This window comes from Prunus mume, linkage group LG5, assembly GCF_029339155.1.
Source record: "Prunus mume cultivar Tortuosa linkage group LG5, ASM2933915v1, whole genome shotgun sequence".
NCBI lineage: Eukaryota > Viridiplantae > Streptophyta > Magnoliopsida > Rosales > Rosaceae > Prunus > Prunus mume.
The window spans coordinates 30,226,125-30,239,742 of NC_142702.1; the positions used below are offsets into that span (position 1 = coordinate 30,226,125).

The 13,618-nt window shown below is 38.6% G+C and overlaps 3 protein-coding genes and 1 long non-coding RNA gene across 9 annotated transcripts; 2 read left to right on the forward strand and 2 right to left on the reverse strand.

Annotated features, from left to right (window-relative positions):
- Nucleotides 1-251: 251 nt before the first annotated feature.
- Nucleotides 252-7,201, reverse strand: LOC103333745 (uncharacterized). Of its 6 annotated transcripts, none has more exons than XR_016127526.1 (19): nt 6,820-7,201; nt 6,656-6,714; nt 6,420-6,551; nt 6,162-6,302; nt 5,920-5,976; nt 5,391-5,485; nt 4,817-4,949; nt 3,994-4,161; nt 3,654-3,844; nt 3,408-3,474; nt 3,133-3,266; nt 2,677-2,743; nt 2,397-2,459; nt 2,051-2,295; nt 1,835-1,964; nt 1,596-1,696; nt 1,443-1,493; nt 1,019-1,204; nt 252-715 (listed from the first exon to the last, which is right to left on the reverse strand). XR_016127526.1 is itself a non-coding variant. In XM_089053715.1 (18 exons), the coding sequence occupies exons 2-18, from the start codon at nt 6,664-6,666 to the stop codon at nt 422-424; spliced, it is 2,211 nt and encodes a 736-aa protein (XP_088909841.1). In that variant the 5' UTR covers nt 6,667-6,714; nt 6,820-7,197; the 3' UTR covers nt 252-421. The 6 variants fall into 6 exon arrangements, 2 of the variants coding, with proteins under 2 accessions (XP_088909841.1, XP_008234860.2); XR_016127525.1 differs by having other exon boundaries at nt 1,429-1,493; XR_016127527.1 differs by lacking the exon at nt 1,596-1,696 and having other exon boundaries at nt 1,443-1,521; nt 6,820-7,199.
- Nucleotides 7,202-8,390: 1,189 nt separating this feature from the next.
- LOC103333514 (uncharacterized) lies at nt 8,391-11,304 on the reverse strand. Its single transcript, XM_089053717.1, has 7 exons — nt 10,966-11,304; nt 10,265-10,355; nt 10,063-10,178; nt 9,874-9,933; nt 9,729-9,794; nt 8,757-8,956; nt 8,391-8,675 (listed from the first exon to the last, which is right to left on the reverse strand). Exons 1-6 carry the CDS (start codon nt 11,020-11,022, stop codon nt 8,765-8,767), a joined length of 582 nt encoding a protein of 193 aa, XP_088909843.1. The 5' UTR covers nt 11,023-11,304; the 3' UTR covers nt 8,391-8,675; nt 8,757-8,764.
- LOC148917545 (uncharacterized) lies at nt 10,610-10,947 on the forward strand. The gene is made up of 2 exons (XR_016127529.1): nt 10,610-10,746; nt 10,814-10,947. It is a non-coding gene; the product is annotated as an uncharacterized LOC148917545 (long non-coding RNA).
- Nucleotides 11,305-11,724: 420 nt separating the features above from the next.
- On the forward strand, nt 11,725-13,501 carry LOC103333513 (anthocyanidin 3-O-glucosyltransferase 2-like). Its single transcript, XM_008236360.3, has 2 exons — nt 11,725-12,371; nt 12,484-13,501. Exons 1-2 carry the CDS (start codon nt 11,861-11,863, stop codon nt 13,395-13,397), a joined length of 1,425 nt encoding a protein of 474 aa, XP_008234582.2. The 5' UTR covers nt 11,725-11,860; the 3' UTR covers nt 13,398-13,501.
- Nucleotides 13,502-13,618: the final 117 nt, after the last annotated feature.

Here is a 13,618-nt window from a genome sequence, read left to right on the forward strand (position 1 = left end):
CTGTACACTTGTTCAAATTCGCTGTTCTCTTATTAAAGGAGAAATCGTTTTGCAACAACTCGAGAAACTCCGGGGATCGACGATACTTAAAAAGGAAATGGGTAGAGTATGGAATTATTGCATTGCTTTATATGGGGTAAAGATCAGAACTCGAGTGTTGGAACCAAACAAGAAAAGAAAAGCCTTGGAAGTTTGATATTTAACAGCACGACTTTCATGGAAATGTACATATTTTTACTAACAGCATGATATTTACCGTAGCCAGATTTTTACTTTCTTTTTTTGGTGTAAAATTTGTCATATGTACAGTAAGTAGCTGTTCCATTTCATCCTGAAAGAAATCAATAGCAGACCAAAAAATTAAAATTGTTTGGCCCTACTCAAATAACAGTTTCTTTCTTCTCTCTTTCCAAATTTCTTGTTATGCTCTAACTTCAACCACGTCACCATCTGTGAGCTCGGTATTGGGTAAGACCAGTTGACCATTAACCCAGACTAGTTTTCCTTCCAGTCCTACTCTTCTAGCAGCATCTGCAGCTGTGCTGCCAGTTCTCAACCTCATGATGTCACCATTGGGCAAACATATAATCACCACTTCCCCAAGGACGACAGAACCTGGACTGCCTTGAAACTTTTCAGTTTGCTTTGCTTGTCCAAGACTTGCTTCTGAGCGTAGCTGCTCTTCCCACCGTAGCATTGTCCTTAACAACCGCACCTTGAATTTGAAAGCAGGCATTAATTAATTAGCATTTGGAGCACTGTCTGTCTTGTGTGGCTACTGTTTAGCAATACTAAGAGAGAGACTACCACATCCAAAATCACACTACAAGCAAGCCATGCAATTCAATGACTGCAGCAGTAGGTCATCTAGGAGCCATGATTAACAGATCATAACTATGGAATGAAGCAATAAGGCTATCATGCTCGAAAGCAAACACAAAACAAATTTAAGCAAGAAAATTTCAACAAACTGGTCATTAACAAAATGGGCTTCACAATGGCAAGGTCACAGGCTAACCTTGTTATTGATGCTAGTTTCCATGGAAGTTGATGCAGCTGATGTAAACCTCGGTGTCGATGTAATATCATCAAGCTGTCTTCCATCAAAAACAGCAGAAACAACCGCCCAGTATTCAGATTCTTCTTGATCCGTCAAATCAATGACCTGAATGAAGGTTGGCAACAATCGCCCAAACTGGTCTTGCTGCACAAGGAAGCAGTATTTAACCTAATTGTGGATTTCTGTTGTCCTTATATGCTTCAGTCTGAAATATTTCACATTGTTGACATTCATACGCTCTCTGGGTCTATCAGGCTGCTATATATGTTTTTGAATTTTCTTTCTCTAATTCTGAACATACAATTACAATTTCATTTTGAGATCATCTGTGTGGCCTACAAATCTCAGGAAGTACATGTTAAACATACCTTGTGGTACATACCATCTCGACAGAGTGCATATTTCTCTAGGCAAGTGCACCAATCCCCGTGTCCTGGTTCACACCACCACTCATCAGTCACCTGGAATATGAAGTCAAAGAAAATAGGGTAATTTGTTACTTGAAGGAGCATAATGGAACTCAATTAGGAGATACCTTGAAATTTTTTGTAATTTCTCTGCAAATAAAGAAAGGAAGGGGACACAGGCAAAGGATGATGATGATTTGTAGACTAAGAAAGCTTGGAGGCAGGTCAACTTCAAGTGACAAACTATCTTTAGATTTCAACCTCTTTCCATGAATGAAGCTTTAGAATAACTACACTATGGAATCAATGAATGAAGTTTTAGATTAACTACACTATGGAATCAATATGTGAAGTAAGGCAAGCCAACCTTCTTGTACAGCCTCGCATAGGCTTCCCACCGTTTTATTTGGAAAGGAGATTTTCTATCAGCTACTGCTTCAGAAGCTGCCAGTCCAAAGCTCACTGCAACGAGCAATTCCCTTCCATCTTTGTCTACTCTGCAATGTCAAGTTTAACACAAATCTTAGTGATTGGCATGTTCGTAGAGCAATTTATGCAAATTAGACATCAAGTGGTTATATACCTAATGATAACAGCAGCAAGAAGATGACTTCCTTGCACTCTAAGGACCGGATGCCCAATTTTCAACAAACTATACTTCTGAAACAAATCATCTACTGTAGAATTTTGGTCCTCCATATTTGTGGAGAAAAAGGATGATGCATCTATTTCAGATTCATCTGTGCTATTTATGTTAGACAATTTGTTTCCAGTTTCTTTATAAAGCCAATGTGCTGCAAGTCCATGTTCAGCATACTCGTGCATCCTCTGCATAATATGAAATGAAATTTACGAGTGTCAGCTAAACTTTAAAAACAAATGGTAGCAAGTAATTCTGATCTCCTTTAAATTTGGAAGAAGTTTGGCACCTGTGTTCGTATTTGAACTTCCAAAGGTGATCTGTCAGGACCTTGTACTGCAGTGTGCAGAGACTGCAGATGGGGATTTGCAGTTAAGATATGAAAAGTGCCCTCTGATAAAGTTACAAAACATATACATTACAAAATACATATAAAACCTATATCACATTCAGTTGGAACAGTCCAACCATGGCTCAAGAGTTGGGGATATTAGAAATTGAGAAAAATGGAGTGAAATCATTTAAATGGACCTTCCAAAAATATAGAATCATGAACAGGAAAATCTGACCTGATAGCCGCTAGGCTTTGGATTGATAATGTAATCATCAAACTCACCATCAATCGGGGTCCAATGTCTGCATATTAGAAATTATAAATATAAGTCAATCTGCCTATGTATATATACAGTCCCCTTCTATTGAGGGATCCCCTACAATAATTTTATATACAGTCCTCTTCTATTGGAAATCAGTCTGTTATCTTTCCGAGTCTGGAAAAAGAAAGTTGCGCTACAGATAAACTTGTGGCACAATAGTCATATAAATATTCAATTCATTAAGTTACTGACAGCAAGAGTTTCACGTTACCCAAATTTGAACATACACGCCATCATATAAATGCATAAAAATACCATTCCGTCACATCTATCACAAACTATCGCTTACCCTAGATCCCACAATAAATAAACGAAAGTAAAGAAATAGGAGGGTGATATAAAAATAGAAATCAGTGCAATTTGATTTACTTGTGTACAATGTCGAGAAGATTGTAGCAACACTGGATGGCAGGTCCATGCAAAGTTCCTTTCTTGTCTCCAACAACTACTCTTAATGCACGCGCATCATAAACTTTATTGATGCTGACATCTTTCCGCTTCATCTAAAACAAGTGCAGATACGAACGAAATGTTTCAAAAGCTTGCAAGGGAATACTACACAAGGGCCTATCTTGAAATAACTGCTATAAACATCAAATCAAGCACAGAAGCCCTCAAACATATTAAACTGTGAAGTGCATTACCTTGGTGTAGATGCTATACAAACTTTTTAGACGGCTGGATAAAGTTACTTCCATTCCTGGAACATAACTGAAAACATAACACGGCGAGGAACACTTAACATTGACCAACTGACACAATAAGGCTATTATAAAAATTGTATGATGACATATATGTTTGTTTGTGTGTATATATAATTGTTGACATATATACACGTAAATTACATAAAACTGCAAGCAGAAAAGGAAAAGCGGAAAGAAAGAACGTACGAAGTTGATATGATCAACTCCTGCTCGAGTGCCTCCTCACAAATTACCAAAGATGCTAAAGCAATTCCAGCATGTTGCACAACCTTTGGTCTTGTGTGAGGCTCCGAACCTTGTCCTAGAGTATTGAGAAATTTAGATCGTTTAGTCCGATCTAACAATACATCAAATGGCACTACAGCTTCCAAAAGATCCTGAAAAATATATAAAACAGAAGTTTCTAAACAGCGACTTTAATTTGAAATACAATCCTCATTCTTTTAGTGTCGATTTCTACAATTTCAGGATACAGCATTCAGACAGAAGCATAAAAAATAAAAAATAAATCCTTCTAAATGCTTGCCTTCATGGTTGTGACATCTTCATCAACTGCTATGGACCCTTCATTGTCAGAAATTGAGCTTTTTTCATTTAAGGGCAGCGAGCTGGATATTCTTTTTGAATTTCCTACTTTGCTGCTATGGCTCCACATCAATGCTAGATCAGCTCTCATTTTCTTAAACATTTGAGGCTGCTTATACAAGGAAGATTAGATCATACTATTGAAGAAGGAACTACAAATGCTCATATAGCAAGTTACATTTCGGTGCAATACAACATACTGGTTTTTGGTAATGGCCAAATAGTAATAAATTTAAGAAAAACAAAATCCACTGCATATTTCTTTTCAGACATTTTTACAACTAATTAAACAGCTTTAATCACTCAATGGAATAAGGTTCATCCAAATTATATCATATTAACCTTTAATAGAACCATATTTCCACCTCTTCTTTAATTTAGGTACCTAAAGCTTCGCAACTGCATTTTCTAAGTAGCCAAAAAATGCTTAGAAACTACCAGATGCTTTATTGAAACTATATCCACAATGTCCATTGTTTTGCTCTTTTCTTTACTTACACAGTCATTTAAGTCCTGTCTCCCAAATGGCATCATACTAATGTGTTTCCTGCACTAGTTTCTTCACAACGTCTGAAAATTATTCTTGATGTAACCATCTAATCTCCATTTTTGGTTCTCTGTACACTGAGAAAATAAGCTATTGGATTTCAACTCTTCAAGGAAAAACTTAAAACTATGATTGTCTTGCTTAATGTATCAAAATTCCCACAACTGACTTATTAGAAGCAGTTTTATCAGATATTTAGATCTTCTAGTGAGCAGACCTGAAGAACAGCAAAGCACAGATCTTCCAGTTCAGCTTTCATTGCCCACAAACCCAATCTGGAAGCTAGTGAGCACCAAATTACCAAGGTCTCTTTTGCAACAGCTTGAGCCTTTGTCAGTGGGAGAGCATAACTGTAAAAAAAAAATTCATCTAGGAGCGTAACCCATCTGCTAGTATTATGAGCCTAAAACTTCGTAGTGAAGAAGACAAGAAATTTCAAGCAACCAACAAAACAATAATATGATTATCTTTATCAGCTAAAGTTGGTCACTTGTTGCTAAGGGGGCATTATTTATAGTACCACGTTACCGACAAAAGTTTCTGTTAGTTGGCCATGTCCCAACAAACATTTCCATGCAATCAATAACTGAAGGATAATAGGATAAACAGGTTCTGTGTTTATATATTATTTAGAATCTTCAAGAGAAGGCAGAAATATTTCATTACAATTTAGTGTTTGTGCTCATTTCAGAGTCAAAACTTGTCTTGAAAAAAGAAATCAAAATTGAGGAATTAAAAGAAAGTGATAACAATATAAACTTATAATATCAATGTGAGTTTAGAGTCAGTACATTGTTCTCATATTGTGAAGGCGATCTGCAAGCTTTATAAGCACTACACGTGGATCATCAACCATGCCCAAGAGCATGACTCGTAAATTATTTGCCTGATAGATAAAGAATGCAAGCATGAGATATGGAAAACTGAAGTAGCAAAAAACTGGTGCTCATATGATGATCATCTTTAAGAATAAAACACATAAAGTTAATCTTTTATTATGACCTTATGCTTCATTCAGTTGAACTTGATACAACTAAGTGCCCATCGTATCCACATAATTGCTTTAATGGAAGATCACTACATGAAAATTCATACTCATGCACAAAAGTAATGATGCTTAGATATTTAAAAGTGTAAGCGAGCACCAAGAAACACATAAAATTACATGAAGATTGAGACATAACAAAAATCTAAAATATTCTTCAGTAATGATTTATTGTATTTACAATATAATTTTCCATTATTTTCTTATTACATCTCAGGTTTCAAGTAACTGTAGCATGGCTGATTCTATATTATGATGTAGAATATAAGTCCTACCTCCTCATGACCAAGCCTGCCCTGGTTCAAATTTATCCTGCGGCGTCTCCGTAAAAGCTTCAAGAATGACAACAGTTGATTAGAATTTGTATGTCTATAACTTTCTCATTGAAATAATATCTGCACCATTCTTTCCTATCCCTCACATTTCACAGATAAATGTGTCATCGTTTGACATCAGTTGAAGGCAGAATACCAAGAAAAGAAAGCCAGATTACATAACCGGCGTATAATATTAATACCTGATTTATGTAACTTAACCTGGAAACACCAGCTACCAGCCTAGCTACATCATCACCAAACTCCTCTTCTATGTGGGGGAAACTTACACACGTATCATCAACCACATCATGGAGAATCCCGGCCACAACTGTCTCAACAGCCTGCAGCAAACTTTTAAGTTTTGATGGAATTAATGAAATGCAAACTTGTTCTTCAGCAGTACAAGGGTTTTGCTGATTTGGTAAAAGTAAGGGGTGTTAAATAAGAAAGATGCATACTCGTTGGCCACTTGAGGGAACCAGCATGGCTAGGATTCTTCCTGTATGGATACAGTGGACTAAATAAGGGTCTCCTGTTCTGCGTAGCTGACCGTGGTGAGCTTTCTTAGCAAATGCAATAGACTTTTGCACCTGCCTTCACAGTTCACACACACATTGTTTTAGTGGAATTGCAGAGCAATAATCAAATTGTATTTGTATGTATTGAAGCAAGCAGATAATGAAAAATGGCAAACCTGTGGATCATTAAATATGGGATATCCAGTCACGTCTACTCCCTCCACTACATCAGAACCTGCACCATTAAAAAAGGAATCAAGTTTAAGCATAGCTCCTCCTATGAAATGAAGTAATTGCTATTATCAGAATTCACGGGGTTCAAAAACGCAAATCTCTTGACCTGGCTGTGCTTCCATTTTGGGCCACAAGAAATCGACTTTAGTGGAAAGACAAGCTCCGGAGGCGATGGCGAGGGCCGTGACGGCGACCTGAGTGATGGTGGAGGTGACGGCCCCGTGGAGAGAGCCAGAGCCGGAGGCAGCCGCTGCAGCGGCGATGACGTTGGCAGAGGTGAAGACGGAGCTGAGGGACGATGAGACTGCCAAGTTGGGTGCAATTTGGTCCAAAACACATCGGAATTTGGGGGAGCTGCGGAGGTGGAGACGGTGAAACTTGTGGGCTAACATGGTGTTGGTGTTGGTGGAGGAGCTTTGGCATGTCATGGCTCATGAGGAGCTTGGTGGCTTGGTTTGTGGATCATGTGGTAGTTAACTTAATAATGCGAGCGAACGCCAAATGAAAAAAATATATAAAATATATAAAATATCACCAAATTATTATCATTTTTAAAATAAAATAAAGAAAGATTCAGACAAACAAAAACACACATATATAGCGGGATCTCTCACTCAAGTAAGTTTATTTGAGGAACATCATTGTAGGGTCTACTTCGTATTGTGTTTTATTAATATAAATTGTTTGTTTTGTATATACTCATTCAAAGATCATCTTTATGAAAAAATCACTTGAATCCAATAATATTTGACCATTCAATTCAATTATTAAAATTTAATTTGATCACTCAATTCAATTATTAAAATTTTAATACTTTCTTCAAGTATTGTGTTAATTGATTTTGTACGACACAATTGGATATCAAAATGGTTTTCGATTTATCTAATTTTTTGCAAAAATGATCTATGAATGTAGATTTAAAAATAGATAATTTGGATCATTAAAAAAAATCTTAATGGATCCTAAAAAATGTCCCTCAAATAAAATTATTTGAAGAATCACTTAATATATATATATATATATATATATTTTCGCCAAAAACAAACACGCATAAGTAATTGTAAATGTGTGGTCAGCCAACCGCCAACAGCCAAGTGCTCTCTTTCTAATTCTCCGTTAAGGGAGACAAGTGGCCGTTACATAATTCCACGGTGGGCGTGGGCTGGCCTAGCCGTTAAAAAGATAAGTCTCTTGCGCTTGTCTTAAAAGCTGACACGTGGAATTGGGTCCTTTCAGCTGCTTTGCATATCTTTTTCATCTCTCTCAAATTTTCTTGATGAGCTACAAATGGGCTCAAAAGAAATACAACCATAACTTTTTTATTATTTTTCAGCACCTTTTTTTGGGTGAACATAAAAAATAAAAAGATGTTCTCAAACATCCAATATATTTAAAGCTTAATCTTTCAAACACTAATCAACGCCAACAGAGTTTAAAATTTAGATACTGTTTTTTTGTTGCCAAAGTTAGGAGGAGAGGTGGAAAATTCACACACACGGTGCCACAACCCAGCACCATTTAGAAGCACACCAATGGCCTAGTCAATCCAACTAACACCCTATCGGTAAATTTAGATACGGTTTTCAATCCACCCCAAGAAGGGGGCACCTGTGGCCCGTGGAGCAGAAGAAACTTGCATGTGGATTTAAATCTAAAATACACTTGGGGTCAATCATCTACAAATACGCAAAAGAAATTTTCAAGAGACATCCAAATCATACATAATCTTCAGCAAATATTCATCAATTTCACAACCTGCTCATCTGCTGTTCTTCAATATACATTGGATTAAGTGACATGTCTGAATGTGAAGTCTTGGAGTAAGCACTGATTAAACTTCACCATCTTTAGAAAAACCCAAAAGGAAAAGAAAAAGCTGATTAGAGTCCAGGGAGATTTGGATGCACAAATAACCAACTCTTCAGCATTATCAAATGACCAGCCCCAAGAATCCTAATAAACCTGCAGAAGAGACAGAGAACAAACATAATTAAACGGCCTGCCATTTAGTTGGTAAGACATAAGCAGGTAAAAAGTCTCAACCTCGAGTATTAGAATGATGAGGTGCCCACTGAAGAGTATCCAGCAGCTCTCATCTCTTTCAGTGTGTTAGCTAACCAATCCAAGCCCTCATAAAGGCCATCACCTTTAAGGGCACAAGTCCCTTGTATGTGCCATTTTCTGTTCTTGAGATCAAAGAGGCCTAGTCCTTCACATACTTCCATTGGCGACATAGCTCCTTTCTGGATCGGAAAAAGAGAAAACACAAATCACACCAAGTTATATTGGCGGCTGATAAATAAATCACACCAAGTTGCTAAGGAACCAACTTTGCACAATCATGCGTATGCTGGGTACTTGGAATGAATAAAACTTTCCCATAAGAAATAAGCCATGAGATCTGATAGGGGATCACTAAAGTTATCACCAATGAGTCTTAGCTCAAGTGGCATGGGTAGGATCGAATGAGGGGTTCCTAGGATCAATTCCCATTGTAACCAAAAGAATATGGCCAGCTCCAAAAGCAAATGAAAAAGACTAAACAGTACTTAGATGGAATACAAATACTTTATTTTTCCTTAAAGACACCAGTCAACAGCCCTGTGCCGCAATATCTGACATCTTATGACCATTTATGGCGTGTTTACTAATCCGTAATCGGAATCAAAATAAGGAGTTGAATTCCTATTATGGATTACTCCCGTTTTTACTTCACATGGAGGAATGAAAATGTAATTTAAGCATTCTGTTTGGATCTCATAATTCAAGCGTTACATCTCATTACATCCCATAAATCCAGATATCCTAAGTTCCAAATTCCTAACCCAAAATGTAAGTCATCACAACAGCAAACTAGAAACGGCAATAATTCCCTGTCTTGTCCTGTAATTTGGAGACTAACCAGTGAGAGAATCTTATGTTGGCCACCAACATCCACATTCTTATGTTCATTGAAATCATGAAATTGAGATCATTCATGCAATATATGGATCAGAAACTAATGCTGTGGCATACCATATCCTGTTTATTAGCAAACACCAAGATGACACTGTTGAGCATAAATGGATCACTGATGATGGCCTGAAAGAATAAACATAGATAAGTGAGAAACAATCACCTAGACTTGTATATGAACTGTATTCATTTCTTAATATACAACCTGAAATTCTTCCTTGGCTCTTCCGATTCTCTCTCTGTCCAAGGAATCAACCACGTAAATCTGCATATAGGAAAAAAAGTTATATATATGATAAGGCACAAACAGGAAAGAAACTAAAAGAGGGACAACTGACTAGCAAGATTCGAGAACCAGAATCCAGTAGAACAAGACTAGAGAAAGTTCGATTACCAGTCCGTCCGTGTTATTGAAGTAATGCCTCCAGAGTGGCCTTAGTTTCTCTTGTCCACCAACATCCCAAACAGTGAACATGACATTCTTATACTGAACTTTCTCCACATTGAAACCTGTTGAGACAAAGAAATGCCTTAACATAAAAATCTAAACAACCTATAATACCACAAGTCCAATTGTAGATATGAGAGACGCCCACCTATGGTAGGCACAGTGGACAAAACTTCTCCAATGTGCAGCTTGTAAAGGATGGTTGTTTTACCAGCTGCGTCGAGGCCAAGCATTACAACCTATGGCACCACCGCAAATGAAAATGGCAAATAAGGAAAGTGAAGTAAATATCATGCTCTTAAATTAAAGGTAAGCAACAGAAGAACATAAAAAAGAAGCAAGAAGTCAAGTACTTAGAATTTAATGAATAAGCCATTTTTCCATCACTTTTACAGGAATAAGTAGAAACCTATAAAACTTATTGGGGAGGGTAAGGTATTAATGTGATCATACAATATTATCTAATCACTGAGAATTTGAGAATCAAATAGTAAATATGCTGCAATTGCACTGTCCCCCAATAACTGATAATGAAAGAGTAAAAAAAATCGAAAGAGGCAAGAGAGAGGTGAGCAAATTCAGAAAACGATATTAAATATGCATATGATTATAATGACAATATGAAGTCCGGCCTCCTATATATCACAATATTCAAAAGAGCAATTGAAAATTTTAACCAGTAAAAGCTAAAAGAAAGGCAAGAAAGAAACCATTACGACATGAGCCCTACATATCCCTGGCAGCTACAATTGTCAAACCACAGAAAAGGGAAAAGAAAGAAAATGCTACAAAATTGGTACGAAATAAAAATGAAAATGAAAAAAAAAAAAACAGAGAGAGAGGGAGTACTCTCATCTCAGTGTTTCCGAAGAAGGTATCGAAGAGCTTCCGAAAAGCTTGACCCATGACGGCAAGCAAAATACTTGAACAAGAGAAAAAGAAAAGCTCGATCTCTTTCTTTCTTCCTTTCTCTCTCTGCGTCTGTGTGGGTGTCGAAGTGATTGTGAACTTCACGAGCTCATCGACTAATAAGAAAGAGAAATCAGCTGAGTTATGATTTGATGGATCGATTGGGGTTGATCGATATTTAGAGAGAGAAACAACCACCCGCGTGATGTGTGAGAGAAAGAAATAAAAATCAGAAACAAAGGTAGCGTTTTTCTTTCTGTTCTGCAAAGACCAAAACGAACCAGAATTTTTATTTTTATTTTATATTTTATTTTATGCAACAAAAACAAAAAAAAAGGAAAAGAAAGAAGAAAGTAAATTGGGGAGGAATTAGAATATTGGGTGTCTCTTTCTTTTCTTTTTCACTCCTCAGCTCAGAATTGACATTGAGAAAGAAAAACGCGAGTCGACTCAGCGAGTGGTTGTTTAGTGGTGGAGTTTGTTTTGATGGGCCCATATTGAATGGGCTGGTACTGGGTTCTATGGGCTGAATTGGGCTTAGAAGAGACAGCCCAAAAAAGAAGAAGTGGGCGTGGCGGGGGTTATCACGTGCATTGTTCATCTTCGAAGGAGGCTAAGCTACCAGTCTCTCTAGTGTCATGTTTGTGTTCCATTCCATGAAGAAGAGTAGAGGAAATAACAGTAATATGAATGATAGGCTGATTTTCTGGTGAGTTGAGCATTGTCTTGTGACAACCCCCTCTCCTTTGCCACTATTCCTATATAAAGTCCTAATCCAATCTCATCCAAATCCCTCCTCATCCCACTCCTGTTAGTCTTATTAGCTCATACATATATGGCACCGCAACCGATTGATGATGATCATGTTGTGTATGAGCATCATGTGGGGGCCCTAGCCTTCCCTTTCGCCACCCATGCCAGTCCCACCCTGGCCCTCGTCCGCCGCCTAGCCGCTGCCTCTCCCAGCACTCTCTTCTCATTCTTCAGCACTTCACAATCCAACAACTCACTCTTTTCCAACACTATTACCAATCTTCCACGTAACATAAAGGTGTTTGATGTGGCTGATGGCGTCCCCGACGGCTATGTGTTTGCGGGTAAGCCCCAGGAAGATATTGAGCTTTTCATGAAGGCTGCCCCCCACAACTTTACAACCAGCTTAGACGCCTGCGTGGCTCACACCGAGAAGCGCCTCACCTGCTTGATTACCGACGCCTTCCTTTGGTTTGGGGCCCACTTGGCACACGACTTGGGAGTCCCTTGGCTCCCTCTTTGGCTCTCCGGACTTAATTCCCTCTCCCTCCATGTCCATACTGACCTCCTCCGCCACACTATCGGAACTCAAAGTATGTACTCTTGCTCATCCATCCTCTACTTTTCCTCAGATGACTCTTAGCTTTGTTTGATCGGGGACGGGTAATATCTATTCGATTTATTGAATAATGCATGCTTCCGTAGGTATTGCAGGTCGTGAAAACGAACTCATCACCAAGAATGTCAACATCCCAGGAATGTCCAAAGTACGAATCAAAGATTTGCCTGAAGGTGTCATCTTTGGAAACTTGGACTCAGTCTTCTCACGCATGCTGCATCAAATGGGCCAACTGCTACCCCGTGCCAACGCAGTTCTCGTAAACAGCTTTGAAGAACTGGATATTACCGTAACAAACGATTTGAAATCCAAATTCAACAAGCTTCTCAATGTCGGACCTTTCAACCTAGCTGCTGCTGCTTCCCCTCCACTGCCGGAAGCCCCCACAGCCGCAGATGACGTTACTGGTTGCCTGTCCTGGCTTGACAAACAAAAGGCGGCATCCTCCGTGGTGTATGTTAGTTTTGGGTCAGTCGCAAGGCCACCGGAGAAGGAGCTTATGGCGATGGCACAAGCCTTGGAAGCCAGCGGGGTACCCTTCTTATGGTCTCTCAAGGACAGTTTTAAGACACCTTTGCTAAATGAGTTGCTAATAAAAGCAAGTAATGGGATGGTGGTGCCCTGGGCTCCCCAGCCACGTGTCCTAGCCCATGCTTCAGTTGGAGCCTTCGTAACGCACTGCGGTTGGAGCTCATTGCTGGAGACTATAGCAGGCGGGGTGCCAATGATTTGCAGGCCTTTCTTTGGCGACCAAAGGATCAACGCAAGAATGGTGGAGGACGTGTTGGAGATCGGGGTCACCGTTGAGGATGGGGTTTTTACCAAGCACGGCATGATCAAATATTTCGATCAAGTTTTGTCACAACAAAGAGGGAAGAAAATGAGAAACAACATAAGCACCGTCAAACTACTCGCACACCAGTCGGTTGAACCAAAAGGGAGCTCAGCTCAGAATTTCAAATTATTGCTAGATGTCATATCTGGATCCACTAAAGTATAAGTTATAACTACAAATATGTCGCACAAGAATAACCGAGCTGTACTTCACTATCATTCGCATAATGATTTTCCCTCAATAAAATCCAACTTAAAGCTTTGCTTCTACTATTTATCTCGCTCATTCATCGAATCTATTTCGATCTTTGGATTCGATTGTTATATGGGCAAATTTAGCACATAACCCAAAAGAAAAGGCTAAGCTAAGCCTGATTTTCTCAACCC